The sequence below is a fragment of the Spermophilus citellus genome, assembly GCF_964194105.1.
Source record: "Spermophilus citellus genome assembly, chromosome: 9".
NCBI lineage: Eukaryota > Metazoa > Chordata > Mammalia > Rodentia > Sciuridae > Spermophilus > Spermophilus citellus.
Window position 1 is genome coordinate 90,303,666 of NC_138191.1, and position 18,894 is coordinate 90,322,559.

At 37.4% G+C, this 18,894-nt stretch overlaps 1 protein-coding gene across 3 annotated transcripts in view; it reads right to left on the reverse strand.

Annotated features, from left to right (window-relative positions):
• NFIA (nuclear factor I A) overlaps positions 1 to 18,894 on the reverse strand; it is a 356,321-nt gene that overhangs the window by 159,385 nt on the left and 178,042 nt on the right. For all 3 annotated transcript variants that reach the window (XM_081306357.1, XM_081306356.1, XM_081306355.1), the window contains one exon: positions 13,217 to 13,282. In XM_081306357.1, the coding sequence (XP_081162483.1) occupies positions 13,217 to 13,282 (66 nt within the window). The remainder of the gene's footprint in view (positions 1 to 13,216; positions 13,283 to 18,894) is intronic.

Here is an 18,894-nt window from a genome sequence, read left to right on the forward strand (position 1 = left end):
CACAGCATGTGAAGCACCTCAAGGAAAGGGAAGGTGGAATTCTGCAGATCTTCTCTTACTGGTTTTAACTCCAGCATATTGTAACATATTACTGTTTTCATTTGCTGGTGTCCAGTTAAAAGAACTGATGAATTATCTAGTTTCAACTAATTAACTGTTTCCACTACTACCTCTATAATTATATACCACTATTATATATTATTATACATTATAACCTAGTGTACACTGTATGTTATATATTATTATATGACATAATTATATGTTATTATAAGGCATGTTATTCTTTAAGTTTTTGAATTTCCTGGGTTTGGGGGACAGGACACATAGAAAATATACTGAAAAGCAAACAACATAAATTAGTTGAGATGATTATATTTGTTGCTTATAAAGCTTTTTAAAACTTTCCAAAGCACTTAACTATCCATAATTGCATTTGGCCTCAAAGCTCAACCATGAAAGATGACACAACTCTTTACCTTGCCTCTCAATTGTTGTTGACCATGGGCATATGCCTCAGCATCCCTGAGCTTTTTCTTCCTCACCCTCTACCTCTTAGAACTATTATGGCAAGATAAGATAACACACTCAAATGATGTCAAGCATGTAATGTATTTGACTACAATCAATTTTCTTGCCTCTCCTATGCATGCATAGAAAGAATCCACACAGAAAGAGGTCTGAGCCCCTAAACTCACATATTCTACACAATTCCATATTATCCGGCTGTCAAACTTTGTTAGGAATCCTGTATTCCAAAGTTAGGCTTTCCTTGTCAATTTCTGTGGGCAAGTGCTGTGTGAATCTACTTTCAGCTGCCTTCAACATTTGACCTCACTATCAACTCTGCTTAGATGGATCTGAATTCAACAATATCCATAGAAAGAATGAATGAAAGGAAAACAGAGAGGATGGGCAGCCCTTACACACAATCAATATTTTTTTTTTTTTAGTTGTAGATGGACACAATACCTTTATTTTATTTATTTTTATGTGGTGCTGAGGATCAAACCCAGTACTCACTTGTGCTAGCAAGCGCTCTACCACTGAGCTACAACCCCCACCCACATACAATCAATCTTTACTGGCTCTTACTGGCACCTGCTTTTCTCTTTCCACTCCTCTAAGAGAAAACTAAAGGCTCTTAGTCATAGGTCAGTCTGTAGCAGAGACTTTTGTATCTCTCATAATCAACATCAAGGACACCTTGCAAAAATTTTCTCTCGTGGTGTCATTTCTCAAAGTATTCAATATACCATCCTTATTAAGTAATTGATAATCCATCTCTTCCTCCACCTTTTATTGAATTAATCTAAACTATAACTGCCAAATAGGGTATCTGTAAGGATAAGAGAACCAGTGAGTCTGAAAGCATAGAATCAAAAGCAAAACTCTTTTGCCTCTGTAGCCTTAGGGGGAAGGCTGCATAATTACTCTAGGGGGAAGGATGCATAATTTCTTTTCAGATTTTTCTTTCCTTTGGCTTCCTTCAAAGACTACAAGTTGGTAACGAACCATGCTAAGGTCAAATCTCATGCTAAAGTTTCCTTGTTACAGTTCATGACAGCGGTCACCAAACCCACTATAACTGAAAGGACATACGTGTGAATCTGTGTTGCTACTTTTAGAACTGGCTAATGCTCAACCAATAAGGTGCCTCATTTCCCCCCCTTCTATCATGAGGATCTTCCTTATAGTTCAAAGCTGTAACAATGCATTAAATTGAAAAGCTTTCAGTTTAGACAGCATTTGCAATTTTAAAAGAAGATAAACCTCTCTATGGAGTTAACATGATCTGTGGATGTGGGACATGCTAGGAATCAGATATCCTAATGAACTTTGTCTTGCTCACTTGAAATGGAGAATTAACCAATTCTTTTAAATAATTCAGAAATCTAAAATGAAAGGGATGAAGTAAAAATTTCTACTGTGCTGCACAAAAATGGGGATTGGAAATAAACATTTTATGTTTTCAATAAAACTACATTCCTGCATCTTTTGCAATTGAAACACTTTCAAATTTACTAGCAACCATAATTGTTTTATGCCATCTAACAAACATAATGGCATTTGCTATAAATACCTTACAACTAATCTCTTTCTATACTCTCCACCTCCAGGAGAAAGATCAAATGAAAATTTAGTCCACTGACTAAAAATAGCCACTAATGAACCACATACTCACAATATTTGAGACTGTAGAACAAGAGAAAAGAATGTTCATTAAAATAAGAATGTAATAATTTTTCCATAAAAATGTTATTTTGCCAAAAAAAAAATTGAAACAAGGACAAGATGTCTTCTAGCACAAGGTACACATCCACAAGGCAATAGAGTTATGAAAGAGAAGCCTGACTACGTTCTACTGAGTATCTGCTAGAGGAAGTTGCATGTGCTGGGCATTTTCTACGAATATACATAATGCAAACATTCACACATGCAAATACACAATTCTAAGGATACAAGTAAGCATATGGGCACAATAGGGCTGAGGCAGATATGCAGGAAGATGAGATGAGGAATAATGAAGGAGTGCCAATCCTAGATGACAGAAAAACAAGAGGAAGGAAAACGAAATAACAACTGTTTGAACACATAAGAAAACAACAATAAAAACACATTTTCCAGGGAGGTGATACCAGGAAACAAAGATCCAAGAATTTCAATTATTTGCCTAAATTTGTAAAATCAAGAAGTTAATGGGGCTGTAACTCAGTGGTACATTGCCTCCCTTGCACGTGTGAGGCACTGGGTTCGATCCTCAGCACCACATAAAAATAGATAAAGGTATTGTGTCCATCTACAACTAAAAAATATTTTTTTTTAAAAAAAGAAGGAGTCAGAGTTTGAATTTCACTCTTTCTATAATAATACAATGTAATGGTTAAGCAACCAGACTCTGGAGCTGGAATGAGTTTGAATAGCTTTCTATCTCTGGATTATAGGCAGGGAATTTAAATTCCTTGTGTTTTAATGTCCTCATCTGGAAAATAGGCACCCAATAGTATCTATCTCCATAGGATTATATTAGGAATAAAAAAGATCACAAATATAGAACTCATAGATCTCTTCCTAAAACGAGCCACTCAGATCATCTGCTACAAAGATAATGGTTATCTGACAGCCCCACTTGCCACTCCTCTGGGTCCAGTACACATTTGAACTCCACACTTCTTCCAGGCTGATGACTGAGGAGGAGGAGGATGCTAATGCAGTCCTGTTCCTATGGGACACTGAACACTTCTAACAGTTGACTTTGGCTCAGGGAATCTTCATCAGCCTGGCCAAAACTTTCTTATAAGCTCCCTATTGTCTGAGATTCTTTCTACCTAATCCCAGCCTTCCCCCCTCCTTTACTAGGTGTCTGAACTGCATTGCAGTCTGAGGGTTCTCCCAGCCTACTCTTGCCTTCTTCCCGTTATATCTCATAGGTGTTGCCCCAATATCTCTTGTACATCTAATCCCATCAGAACCTACAACTCTTCAAGGATTCAGACTGATGTACTAGTATGATATATTATCATGAAAATAACAATCTTTATTTTTATCATTATCTGGCTGTAAATCCCAATAGAATTTAACTATATTTTCCAAAACTACCTTTCTTAAATCTATGAATATTATTCTTTCTTAAAAGTAGAGGATTCAATATCAGACCATATTTCTCTAATATTTTCAGATGAGTTTTGTCATCTCTAGTGAAATACTGTCAATTACACATGAGAACACATGACTTGGTTTCCATGCCACACAGAGCATGAGAAATATAGCACCTCTGATTTTCAGGTTTATCTGGAATACTTTTTCTCTACTTCTCCTCTGAAAGTGGAATTTCCCAGCGATCTATTATTTGACTTTTTTTTCCTATTTTTATCATTTTTATGAAGCAAACAGTCTGCCAATAACTAGATGTTGTGACTATACATCCTTCCTTATACTTGCTTTGGGAGAATGACTCACATATCATCCCAATGGCTTACTCAATTAATATCCCACTAATTAAGCTCCTACACTTACTCGAACAGGTTGAGTGACTCTCAACTTTCTGTATTTTACCTATTGACCATACCTGACAAGTGGCTTATTGTTCCAAGAAAACTACTGGGCTAGATACCAGGAGATGCCAGAGGAATGGAATTTAAGCAGCCAAGTCACGGGAACTTGGGAGTACTCTTTCCAGATTTCATTTTTAATGGGTTAGATTCCAGTGGTTTGACCCTTTGTGATCAGTGAAATCATCACAGACTAATGAAACCTTTCTACATGCTGCTGCTACTGCTACCTATGTAACCTTCATGGGAGAGCATGGAGGACCAGGCCGGGTAGCCAGACAAAATACAAGACTTGTTTAGACAAACAACAAATACCTTTTTGCCTAAGTATATCCTACATATTACGTAAAGATTATTCATTGTTTTTATTTGAAATTCAAGTTTCACTTGGCATCTTGTATTTTCTTTTACTAAATCTGGCAACTATTAAAAAAGCAAAAACAATCTTCACAGTAAATGTTCTTGAGAACTGGGGACTTAACAATTCAATGGTGTCATGAGATCAAGGTTAAGCTGAAACCTCAACAATTTAGACCTTCATTATGAAACAGGAATCATTTGCAAGAGTGGGTATGTGAAGCCAACTAGTCCACACAAGTAACCCAGCTGTTAGCAAAATATGCACAAGGGAAAACTTTGGGGTGTTCAAACATATATTGCAAAGGGCAGACCAGAGAGTCCTATCTCCTCAACAACGTGATGAATTAAGACTCTGTCTACAATGCCACCCTGAACTCTACCCTTGCTTTGCCTACCTTGGGATACTTAGTATCTAGTACAGTGACTCTCACATCACAGGGGCTCAGGGCATACCTACTGCATCAATAAACGAATGGTTTTGGAATGAGTATAGCACATCGCAGCATATCAAAGATTTACCTAGTCCTTTCCTTGGCCTATAAGATCCAGTTTGGTGTGACTTCCTGCTACCTCCTACTGCAGCTCCTCCTCCCTCATTCATGCCCCTCAAGCTAGACCAACCCCTGACTGGTCTTCCAGCATGCCTCAGGCCTTTTATACTTATTAGAACAAAAGTCCCTAATATTAGCAGAATTTACTACTGAATAGACAGGCCTCAGCTCAAATGTCAATGGACCAGAAGGGCCTTTCCTGAACCCTTGCAGAATAGCAGTACACTCTCCACTCTTTATGCCCTCATCTTGCTATGTTTCCCTTCATAACATTTAGTATAACTTGGCATACTGCATGTTTATTAGTTAGACTATGTCTGTCTTCTCCTATGAGAAAGTAAGCTCAAGTAAAAGCAGGATTTTGTATGTTTTGCCCAGTGAAATGCCTAAAATGATGCCTGCTTCTTACAGTGCACTTGATAAATATCTGTTGAATGAATGAATGACCATTTATTTTCCCTCTTACTAGACTGCCAGGTCCTTAAGAGCAGGATGCCTGATCCATCTCTGTGTTCTCTCAACACATTCAACAAACACATGGTCCCCACCGACCCAGTATATTCTTAAAAATTATCTGTTGAACTGCTTATGAGAAAACTGAGGTACTAGTCTTTAAGTGACTTGGACAACTGATTTCCCCTAAACAGATGCTCAGTGTCAGGCTTTTAATGGCAACTCTTCTTGCTAATCTGACCTATTCAGAAGCTGTGACTTGGCTTCTTCTTGTTCATCTCTGAGTTTACAAGCGCTGCTTGCTGAGAAGCTCTCTGGTTGCAAAATACCTACAGAGATCTGAGACAACACGGACTCCTTCATGGAGAGATTGTTGGAAGGCTATTCCTGTTTTGCTGGGCCTTGCCACAATATCCTTTACACTTCTCTCTTTTGGATATTCTCCATATGATGCCTGTGGATAAGGCATATGAGACTCCCTTGTTCCCTTTGGGTTAAAATCAACCAAGTATAGAAATTAACAACTGAGATGGAGCAGAGTAATCTGCAGTAAATACCACTCCTCCCCCGCCTCTATTTGAGACATCCCAGTAGATTTCCTTAACGACAAGCTCATGCCAGGGGAGCAGAGTTGCCAGGAGCTGAGCAAAACCTGAAGAAGAGAAAAAGAATGAGGAAGCTGGAAGGAGAAAAGGTGCCAAAAATCCTTGTGGCCACATGAATTTTTCTAGCAGACAACTAATCAATCTGGATTAGGGACTCCAAATCCCCAAATAAATTATTTATATTACATTCAGCTTACTAATATTATCCACAAATGGATAACTCCTTCCAAAAAATAATATGCATGCTTAAAAACAACACATTCCTATTCAAATATCAAATCAGAAATGACCCTATTATTTGTAGCAAGGAAGGCTCATATATTATTCCTGACTCCAAGTAACCCCCTGATATTTCGCCATGCTGAGTTTTAATTGATGGGGAAGTATGGGAAAGTGACTGTCAGAAGTAGTCCTTCTAAGGTGGCATTGTCAAAGGGACCTGTCACACTGGCACCAGGCATAGATCACAGAGAAAACAGCGATGGCAGATGGAGCTGCAGCCAGCACCAGGTGCACCTTCCACTGCACTATGATTTGATGACGGCTCCTTGTTTGATTTCTTTACTGTTCACGATTCAAATACCTCACGAATTGTATTGCTTCCTATTTTCATATTTTTAGAATCCAGATCTATGGATATAATTGTATGATCTCATGTAAACCATAAATAAACACACAAAAATATTTTTCTACTTGGAGTGTTATATTCAATGAGCACTCCTGAGTCTATCTAGTCTGGATCAAGAGTCACAACCACAAATGATTTGAGAACCAGAAAGAAACTCACTTTGTTCTTCTTGTATGTGAGGGGCTGGAGATGGAGGAGGAGAAGATCTTTAAAATAGATCATTAGCCACTCTATTTCAAAACTTGAAAATGAGGGGGACAGGGTTTAAAACAGTCCCTACTTTGGTCACTAGTCAACCATGCTAAAGTCTGGCCAGCTAGTTATCCTCTATGGGAGGACAATAAAATGCCCACAATAGCCCAGGAGTGGTAGCAATGGCCTGCAATCCCTCTGCTTGGGAGGCTTAGGCAGGAGCGTCACAGGTTCAAGACCAGCCTCAGCAACGTAGTGAGATCCTATCTCAAAATAAAAAATAGAAAGGGCTGGAGATGTAGCTCAATGGTCAAGTGCTAAACTGGTATATGTGAGGACCTGAGTTTAATCCCCAGTACCACACACAAAAATAAAAATACCCATAATATCTCAGGGTATAATTATTTCTTTAAAATTACTATAAATCTCACCTGTCCCCATTTTTCTGTTACAAAGGCCCCTTAACTACCCAGGATTCTGTGTAAACTCAGCACACACCATTGCATGGTGGAAGCACACGGGGGAAGCCCTCAGCCTTACCCATACCCCATCTTTCACAAGGCGAGACTCATGGTGTTCCTTTGTCTGGAGGCCTTTCTAAGGAGTCTCTGAACAAGGATGGGTCACACCTGCTAACAATACTTGATAGAGCAGATTCATCTATTTTCAAACAGAAATTGTAGATCAAGCCACATTCTAGTTTCCTTGTCTCTTAAAGAAGAGAGACTGGCTCCATCACATTGCTGAAAATTCATCAGTTAGAATTTAATTACACTGAGCTGGAAACCAGAAGGCATTTAGGTTTTAATGTCTCCCTGAGTTGGGACCTTTACATATTTTAGAATATTGATCATTACTGTTATTGCCGCTATTTTGGTGGTCACTCTACTGTGTCTGTTCCTGCAGGGTTTTTTGAAAGAACACTGCAGAGAATAACTGTTGCTAGGTAATTGTAAAAGAAAGTCATGCAAATTATAAAATATTGATAGACTGTATTTACAAGTCAATGGTGCTAGAACACTCCTGCTTTCCCAATAAAATGAAAACTGTAAGGCTGCATGGCCTTCGACATTCTTAAAATGACCCAACTAAAATAACACGTTAATCAAAACAGCTCCTAAAACAAGAGTCCCTTCAGCAGTGAGGACTTTTACATTTTGGAATTATCAATTTTATTCTGCCTTCCCACTGTTTATTAATATTACAATATGACATTACAGTATATCTACTATATATTTGAGGAGATAGTAAAAAGCAATTTAAAACACTAAGCAGAGGGTCTGCATCTTTAAGAGCATATTAACAGATAAAATAATGTTTATCCAAAAGAGAAATAGAGGCTTATAGCTTTCTTATCTCATCCCCAAATTATAAAGTGAATCACACATATAAATCTTAAGTCAGGAAGTCGGTAGCCTTATAAGCTATTTTTTAAAACATTAAAATATTCAAAATATGCACAGAACAGAATTAAATGAAAAACTAGTGAAATACTGACAATTATGGTTGAATACAAGAACATTCCTGGTTTATTTGGCAATATTTAATAATGATACCGAGTTTAACAATTCAAGACAGGAATGACATAAAAAAAGACAGTGAGCATGAAAGCTAGATCCAACCAATATTCCAGAGCGATTTTCAAATTGGCAGGTAGAACTGGAAATTTTCAAAATCTGGGGCAAGCCTCATGATTAATGGCTTTCCACTGATTGCAAAGGCCCATCTGAAGGTTGATGCCACCAACATATGCACAGCTATCAGACAAATGAGGAGGAATGAACACAATTAAAACAGAAGAAGAAAGTAACCCAAGTACCAACTTTGGTTTCTTATTATAAACCTCACACTTTAAAAACCACTAAGATAAGTTTATTATTGGCTGGCTAAGCAGATGATTAGAGATAGTAAATGCCTGTGAACACAGCTGTTCCTTGCAAGGAAACCTTACATTTTTTAGTTAAGGGCAGTCTCTCACTGATGATGGTGGATCCAGTGGGGAGCATGTATTCAGAGTGCCAACGCTGGCCTGTGCTGTTGCCTTGCACACTAAATGCACATGGCCCTATAGAAGCGTGCCTTACCCGGACACAGAAAGGTATGCCTGTAATCCCAGCAGTTTGGAGGCTGAGGCAGGAGGATAACAAGTTTGAGGTCAGCCTCTGCAACTTAGCAAGAACCGGTCTCAAAATAAAAACTAAAAAGGGCTGGGATGTGGTTCAGTGGTTAAATGCCCCTGGGTTTAATAATAATAATAATAATAATAATAAGAAGAAGAAGAAGAAGAAGAAGAAGAAGAAGCATGCATGAATAAAGTAGGAGGGCTGCTCCGTGAGCTTTCCCTCCCTGATGACTGACCTGATGCACCACAGAATGCAAGCTCTGGAGGTCTGTGCAGAGGGCTTATAACTATCGAGCCAGTGCTTCAAATGTTCAGTCCCACAGCTATTTTTAATGGTCACCTAAGTACATCATGGGAATCCACACAGGTGGATTGAATAAATGTACAAACTCAAAATCCAAAAACTAAGACGTAAAGCCTTCATGAGCTCTTAAAAAGCTAGAGTTGAAGTTTCGACAATAAGCCTAAGGATTAAATAAATGATCCTCATCACAGCTGGGAACTTCATCTGCACTGCATTCCCTTTGATAAACTAATATGGCACTATTCATTTGCTGACCACACCTGCTCACGGGAGAGCTTACCTTGATCTGCAGTGGCCATACTACCTTGTGCCTAACTCTGGCATATTTATGCCCATGTGTCTGTATAGTTTTCCCCACATCCCAATTACACTGTCAGCTTTCCCAGAGGTTCTTTATTTATTTACCTTTTTCCTCTTAAAAAATTTTTGCAACTCAACATTGAGTAGACAGTCAAAAATTAGTTGGGGATAATGACAACACATTCATCTATTTTTTAAGTTTATTCATTGAGCAAGTTAAGTACCAGATACCTTTTTAAGTTCAAGGCAAAGAGCTAGCTGCTGTACGAGACTTGTTTTTTAAAAAACGATTTTTTCATGAATCCTACCCTTGATCAGTTTATAGTTTTTAATAAGCCTGATTCTACTTGGTTTCTGGGTTTCTTTTCTTTTTTTTTTTTTCTAGAATCTCCTTCTAGAGGGCGCACTCTGAAGGTTCCAACACCTCTAAGTCACTTCTGCAGTTTACTAATTCTCAAACTCACGGCAGACAAGCAGAGTGTGAGGACAGAACCGAATAGTGATATTGCTGTGGCGTTGTGGGGATTATGAGGATTTAGGAAGGAAATTTATGTTCTGACCCCTCAGAGCAGAGTAGGTACCTACAAATGATGTCTCTCAAAGTCTTGGTTTATTTCTGACACCATACCCTTTCACTCCAAGGCTCCCAGCTGTTGGCCTCCCGAAGATGTGTGCTCATTATGTTTATGACAAGCTACAACTGGAGAGCAGTCCTGGATATCCTTGGTTCTTATTTGAACCAGGCACTGTGCTGTTGCCCATGCATATTCTCATTTTAGTACTCAGGAGGTGGGTTCTTTCAGTATTTCAATCTTACTTACAAGAAAACTGAGATTAGAGAAAAAGTTCACTCAGTCAGCTAACCAGCTACTTATTTAATCTGTACATTACATAGGTCTGTTTGACTCCAGAGGCAGAATTTTTAACCACTGTACCAATTTTGAGTTTCAGAGATTCTCACATTTTATCTGGGCTTCAAATAATTCCCTTGAAATTCCCATTTGAAAACAAATCTGGACAAAGATTTGTTTTCCTTTACAGTTAGGTCTTAAGGAACTTCAAGTAAAGAAAGCAAAATTTCTACAGGAAAAAAAAAAAAAAGACTAGTTGGACAGGGAAGAAACAGCTGCATCCACTTTAGGTAAAGTTTCATGGCCTCATTTTACAGTTTGGATGGAACGGCATGTTACCATTTGTCTGTTCAGTCTCCGTGGTTTACTAGGGGAAAAGCATTCGTTTCCCATTACCTTTCTCAAGAGCTGGGATAAAAGGATTATTTTCCCATACATATATGGATTTATATGGAAGGAGTAATGTGTTCACTTCATCTGAAGAGCAGAGTTTGTCACTTCGTCATCCAGCAAGATTCCAAAACTTCATAGAGCTTTGTTGATATACCTATAAGAGTTCCCGCTTTCAAATCAAAAGCAAAAACAAACAGAACTCATCTTCACAACCTGGGGAAATGAAGAAGGGGGAGCACGGGCTTGTTCAAAGCAATAGAAGAGCAGACAGTCATCTAAGGCCTGTAAATACCTTGCCAATCTTCATTTATTCCCTTTAAGGATTCTGTGTCTATAAGGAAGACACAGAGAATAAAGTAATTTTTTATCCAGTAACTTCACCTGAGGTGGACAAGGGGCAGATGGAGGAAATCGAGTATGCTGATATTTCTCCAATTGAGGTTGTTCAAGACAAAGCAGCTCCTATTTCTTTTTCTTTGAAATACGTATAAATTTGAAAGGTAGGAATCTGTTACTTTATCCCTTCCATGTTAATACTTTCTTTGAGCTTGCATGATCTCCCCAAAATGGTACCATGAATCCTTGGGGTAGCACCAAATAATCCAGGGTTAAAAGCAAACTTGGCCAGTATAGCCATGCCTTTGGCCTAAAAATCCAGGCTTGATCTTGGTTGCTTTTTGGAATAAAAACGCACAATATCAGTATTGCAGGCAGCTCCAGAAAAGCATGCCAGGCTCTCCTGCTCTCAATTTATATTTGCATGTGAACAGCTTGTCGGCCATTTTATGAAGACAGATGAATCGCAGGCCTGCTAGAGGGGCAGCCAGACCAAAATACGTGAACCGCACGCCCCTAAGCCTGCGAGGTCCTCAAAATGAAAATAAAACAAGTATCTCTGAACACATACTCAGGAAGATTATGTATAAATACAGTCCATCATCCATAACTCAAGTTGAAAATAAAGAACGAAACTAGTCTATAAAAACCACTCTTTAAAATGTCAACAAAAAAATAATATGTAGCTATTTATGACATTGAAAACCAACATTCAGAGGTCTCCCCCACCCCTTTAAAAAAAAAAAAATGCCTGCTCTAAAAAAAACATGTTTGATAAAGAAAATATCACCAAATACCAGGGTTGGGACAAGTAGATCCAGAGATTTTACACTTAATGCTAGAGCCCAGTGACAGAATAAAGAATTTCACAGGTGCAGGAAATGAAGCATATTCTCGGAAATCAGTGATAGGCTATCTGATGTGGTAAGCAAGTGCAGTCCTCCATCCCACAGTTTACCTATCTTTTCCAAAAGATCAGATGGAAATCAAAGTGGAAAAATGTACAGGAAAACAAAAGGAAGACAGATACAAGAAAATGAGGACATTTGAAGTAGATGAAAAACAAAGTATGGTGGGATTACAGGACAAGAAAAGTGGTAAGAATAATACCCACTCACTGCCAGCATATTTCTTAGGACACAGTCTACCAAAAATGGCATGGTAAGCAAGTTACATATGTTATCTTATTTAATTCTTCCATAGACATTTAATATTACCCTAGTTTAGAGAAATAAATCCATAACCTGAGAGGTTTCACATCCTATTCAACATTACAGAGGTAAGAACACCATTTTGGAATTTTATGAGATGGTATCTGTGAAAGCACCTCACAGAATGTTTAGCATAAGAGAGGGACTATTAGTTCACTTCTGTTTTCATTCAAACTGATGTTTTTCTCAATTTAAAATTCTAACCCAGGATGGTCTTTATTATACTTAAAGTATATGTTAAGTAGGCATTTTATTTTAATAAAGTTTTTGCAACTGGAAGTTGATGTATTTGTGCAATTGAGGAACTTCAGACTCTCCTATACCCTTACTCTTTCATCCTTCAATTACACACATCTGATAATTCGAAGTGGAAAAATCCTTCAAAAGTAGAGAGATGATTTCTTCAAGGAAAGGGTTGAGGTCTTAAAAGACTTCAATAGTACTTTCCCATGAATGACTTTAAGTCACTAATTAAGATCATTCTGCATTTGTCACTTGAAAAGGGAACTAAAATGACACGAAAAAGCCATAGTTTCCCCTTTTTCACTGTAAAAGCATCAGATTTGGTAAAGCAACCCTATCTCTTGTAGTTTAATTAGGTGCCAGTAATCATCTTTCTTGAGAATTAAGGTCCTCACAGTACCCAGACAGTGTTGCCTGGTAGGGCTGCCAGGCTGTTAGGGTGATCCAAGAACGAGGAATTTGCCCTTGTAAAAGAAATCTCTACTTGAGTGTTTTTCTGAATCCTCAAAGTTGTTCCTGCCATGGGCCACCTGTAGGGCAGAGCCCAGAATCCAGGTGCGGGGCCAGCTGCTGGCTGCTGTGCACTCTGATAGAACAGCCACAGCCCACACAACTTACCATTTTCTGGCTGTTCCTTAATGTCAGCATCACTTGGCTGGCTGGGACTTTCAGATTGACTCGAATCTGAAAAACATAAAAATACAGCCAAACATTACAGGGTCTGTGAGGGAAAGTGGATCAGGGGTGCCCGGCCTCCTTAAAAGGTTCAGCCTATACACCAAGAATGGGAAACTAGAGAAACAACATAACAAATGAGAAGAGGAAAGATGGAAAGATAAACAGGGGCAGGGCAGGAGCCAGTGCCGGAGCCAGTGCCTTTTGAGAGGACTCTCAGTTTCTTTTCCACCTCCACTGGCTTTTGCTTGGTGCCAGATCAGAGCTCGACACTCTTAAAAGCCATCTCTTATAGACAGACCGTTTGCAAACCACTCTTCTCCATTATTTATACACTGGAGTCTGATAAAGACTTCATCCTTCATTACACACATCTGAAGCTTGATCCAGAACATAATAAAGTGTCAAAACATATTTTGAAACTGGTATATAAAAGCAACCCAAACAACAGTAACAAGCTCTGTTGATATTTAGCTCTGTATTGCAGCAACAGATTATGCAGACTAACACCATTCAGTACCAGAGTTCTAATATTCTAGCACACGCACTTGAGATAACTGTATAACTCAAAAAGGGCTTTCTGAAAGTACACGTTTTCCTCTGATGTTAAAAGTACTGTATTCCTATTGCACTGATGCATTAGGTAGGTCCTAAAGGGCTTTATTAGCAAAAACAGATTCCTGCACACCTTTATAAAATTAAAACAATTTCTTCTTTCATAATCAGATTTTAGAACTAAAAATTTTTAATTCAATTAAATTAATTTCTTAATAGAAATTTAAAATAAAGTAACATTTAGTTTTAAAATTAGATTAAAACTAAATTAAAAGAATTGCATAGAATTAGAAGCAAGCATATTTATAATGGACTTGGGAGTGAGGGAGAAAAATCAAGAAAAAATATTTCATAGGGAAAATTTTTTTATGTGAAGCACTTTTGGGGATTTAAGATAGTTTAAAACATTATTTTAAAACCAATGTACACAAAGTCTTTAAAACAAAATTTCAAAACCTTTTATAATCTGTGGAAAGGCTGGATCCTGACTTTACATTGACTTCACAGGGTTAGAATCAGGTCTCCGAAATTTTGACCACGTTTCAGCAAGAAGTTGAAAGTAAGATCGAAAGTTCATGGCACTTAACTGTGATTAAACTGAAAATGTTACTTCTGTTGCAACAGACATATAGTATCACCAATCTTTCTGGGAGATATTGCACAAAGTGACTTTAGACTAGAAATGCTAATTTATTATTAAAACAAAGACTTCCTGCTTTTAAACAAATCAAGATTTTAATTCTAGAAAAGTACTATAAAGAACATGTATATTTTGAAATTTTCAGATAATCTTAACCTTGATGATTACATCCAAAAAAAATGTTTATTTAAGGGTTCAAATTACAAAAGTAAAAAGGCAAATTTTTATTTAAGTCTGGCAAAATGACAGTTTTAAATTTTCTTGTAACAACTGTGTAATAAAGACAAAAACAAAAGTCATGATTTATCAAAAAATTTTAGAGGGAGGAATCCTTCAGAAAAAAACTATAAAATTAAATACAAAGGCCTGCACTAAAAATTGGAAATGCGAACAAATTTATATTATAATCACATTTGAAATTTTAATTGTTAATATTACACGTAGAGCATACAATTTTTTAAAAATCCCATAATTTCCTTCTTTTTTCCTAAGGAAGGGTCCTATCACTTTGCCATTAGAAATAACAAATTAAATATTTTAAGAAATAATTCAGCATATTTTAGGAGAGACATGCCTCCATTATTTTTGTTCTAGAAAGTCTTGAATGATTAATATCTGTACCCAAAATTAAAGCAAAATATATAATTTCATTTTAAGAGAACTAAAGTTCTTCTGGATCAAATCCCCAAACAGGTATATAAAATTTTGCCAGATACAATGTTTTCTTTGGAATAATACTAGGAAATATAATTCTCTATCTGATAGCTTAGCCAACATTCTACTTCTAGGTGTAAAACCTTTACAATTAATTGCTTCTCCATGAACAAATGGAAAACATCTTTCATCTCCATTAATTTAGATATATAATAGTGAATGACTTTTCTAATATTTATCCAATAATGTTAAGACAAAAGGAATAAAGAGAGACCCAAGTCTTTTTTTTTTTAATAATCCGAAAGTAGACTTCTTTGTTCTTTTCACTTTACATTTATTTACCTTTATAGAAAAATAACAAAATGATAGAAAATATGACACAGCAATAAAAGATTAATATTAGGTATGTTTAAAGTTAGTTTAAAAATTCCAAAGCCACAGAAAAACAAGCAAATCAACAGTGAAGGACTGAGTGGCAAAAATGTTCAGAATTGGTCTGTAAGGGGCCGCGGCGCTCTCGTGAAAGCTCAGTTACAAACACTGGAGGAGGCATCTAGCCAAACTGAAAACAGAATGTAATTTCTTAGTTTTTATTCAAGAGCTAGAGACACTGCTATTCACCCAGCGGCTGCATACTAAAGTATCCCATCCTGGTAAGGGTTAGGCAAAGCCAAAGTTCCACCAGAAAATTTGAATGATCTAAAAACGTCAGTAACTTTCTATCCTGCCCATTTAATACTGTCTCCTTTTTTGAACCACCAGGGAGCAAAACTACCGGATCCTGTAAGTATCCTATGCTGAGGATGGACACATGGGCACTTTTTCTGATACAGCAAAAGGTCATGGATGCTGTTAAGAATGGAGCCAATCAGATGGCCAGAATCGCAAATGAATTTCTACCCATACATAATTGATACAAATGAAAAATCTCCTTCTTAAGCATTTGCATTAAAATACTATCAAGAAGGTTAACAATTAATTTACTTTTCTATTTTATATACTTGGTAGAGACCCGTCAGAAGCCAATGCAACTTTATATCTTACTATTCTGGATAATCATGCTGTGGTTTGTTGACTCCAATCACCTCTGAAATAATTAGAGGCCCCAGGAAACAAACAGGTGCATAAGATTAGATGCCCCTCTTGTATCTGAGGCCCTGGGACAGTGAATTTCTCTTGTTCCCTAGTTGAAAGTCAAAAGATAGATAGATAGATGGAGATATATAGACACACACACACACACACACACACACACACACACACATATTTGGTGGTGCTGGGGAACCCAGGGACTTATACATGCTAGATAAGCAGTCTACCAACTGAGCCATATCCCCAGCCACCCCCGAAAAGATTTATATTTTACAATAAAGAGAGTATTCCTTAAAGTGTATTTAAATGATGGAGATGGAAAAGCTATTGTGAGGAAGTACATTAGGATTATCAATTTTTTTTCCCATCTAGGGATTTGTTTTTTGTTTAAAGAACCTTAGACTTCAACCTAACCTTGAAAAGCGATGTTTCTTTTGGTTTTTTAAAAATTTATGAGCAGAAATTTAAACCTAAAATAGACAGCGTTTGCATATAGGAGGCTGGGTTAAGACCTCTTAATTGGACTGGTAGCCATCCATCTATGCATTTTTATGGCGCCTAGCTATATTGCTAGAGTACTCAGACAAAGTTCACTATCAATATAATCACTAGGGAAAGGAATAAAATAAATCATAATGTCTACAAATCAGTCTCCCCTTCTTGTACTAAGCTTATGCAGGACAAGAGCAGAAACCTTGTGCTAGATTTGCTACTTAGGTACATATTGGGGCACGGAACCTCACACAGCACTTCTCTGGGCAAGGCAAGGAATGGCAAAGACATGTGGATGCAATAAAACTATTGCGACAAAAATGCAGGTAACACTTCCTTCTATTTTATGTTCTTTAAGCAAAAAGCATAGATGGAATATTGCTAAATCTTCTCTGTCCTTGACCTAGAATAAAGCGCTTTCTCCCCTGCAGTCCATCTTTCATCGTCCACAGAGCTCACATGGTTCGACTGATATAGGTGAACTAAGGTGATTTTAAATGATCTCCTATGAGAACCTGAGCTCCTAAAGAAAAGAATTCCTTCCTCTTTTTCTGTTGCCTACAGTTCCTCCGACAGGGTGCCTGGCCCGGCCACAGAGTTCAATAACTACTGAACTGATGAATTTTCCATTGTCGTTCAGCTTTCTACCACTGAACCACTGCCAGCAACACTGAACCACTGAAAAATATACTAATCTCACACTGGAAAAGGGAGTGTGGAACTTAAAAAGAGGGGAAGAAAAGGCCTCTATCTCTGTTTGACATTCCCCTCCTTGGAAGCCAGCAGAAGAGGTGAGGTGCAACCCTCCAGTTTGTGGGTGATTCGGAAATCTTACAGTGTTTGAAAGTTGCAAACAGTCATTTCCTATGACCCCCTGGCCCACAAACCACAGAGGCTGAGGCAAGGACAGTGTTTGAGACACAGGAGGCCCTCCAGAAATGTACAAGGGCTAAAATGACGGATGGCAGGACTATTTTGTGCATTCACAAGACACAAAGGTTAGGGAAAGCCCCATCCTGGGGTGTCTGCAGAGTGCCTCGGAATCCTAACCACTGCTATTGTGAAGAGCCTGATAAAGAAGAGCAGACACTTGGTGGTGAAGAATCTGCCCCCCTAAACACACCAGTGTAATTCCTATTCAGTCCCCATGTTATCAACAAAAGTCTATGGCCATAAGGCACAAATTCTAGTTCCACTAGAAAGATAATTTTGCCTGAGTTTCGCCTAAGTTTCCCTACACCCCAAATGGTTGGGCTAACGAGGTCTGAAAAGCCTTTGTTAGAATTTTGTGCCCAGTCTGAAATTTCCCAAACTAAATGATATGAAAAACAACAACAACAACAACAACAACAACAACAACAACAAAAAAAAAAAAAACAGAAGTCACCCAGTCATGAAAGTATGTTAGTCAAGTGAAAGAAAAAAAAGTGAAAATTTTACTGGAAAGAGTTGGGATTGTTTATAGTGTAAAAAATAATGATAATAAATAAAAGGCAAAGAAAGAATGGATACTTCCTTGCAAATTAATGAAGAGTTAGGAGAATTCTGGGGGCAAAAGGAAATAAAGAATAAGGGTAGTGACACTCTGTGATAAACAGTTATCCTGGGCAATTGTAGCCCTTGAATATGTTCAAAATTTAGATATGTTTTTGTGTCTTATGGTTTGAGAAGATGAGTACTTTGCAATAAAGGCAGATCAAAGAATTCGTTTTTCTACATCCATTAAGTTACAATAAATAAAAATAATATTTCTGATTAATAGTGTAAGGTTTAGAATTATTCTATTTTGATCACGTACTATTCTACCATATTTATTACAGTAAAGAAATCTAGAAAAGCAAATTACTATGAGAGTCACATTTTGCTTACTGATCTCACAGTTGCTGTTATTCAAGAGATTATTGTTGTAATGTTGATAACATTCAGGAATATTTTATATTTTTTCCAGTAAGACCACATCCTTAAAGACTAATGTCAGAAGAAATATTTGAAAAACTTTATTTGAGAATTCAAAATGTCAGGGTACAGGTGTGCATACGTATATATAATTTGTAGCGTAAGTGTAAACACTGATGAATAGAAGACCACCAGCCAAATATAACATTATTCATCATGGTCCAATGAAGAAAAGACAGAAATCTGTAATACCATCCTAAATCTGGACCGCCAAAAATATGCAATTATTATT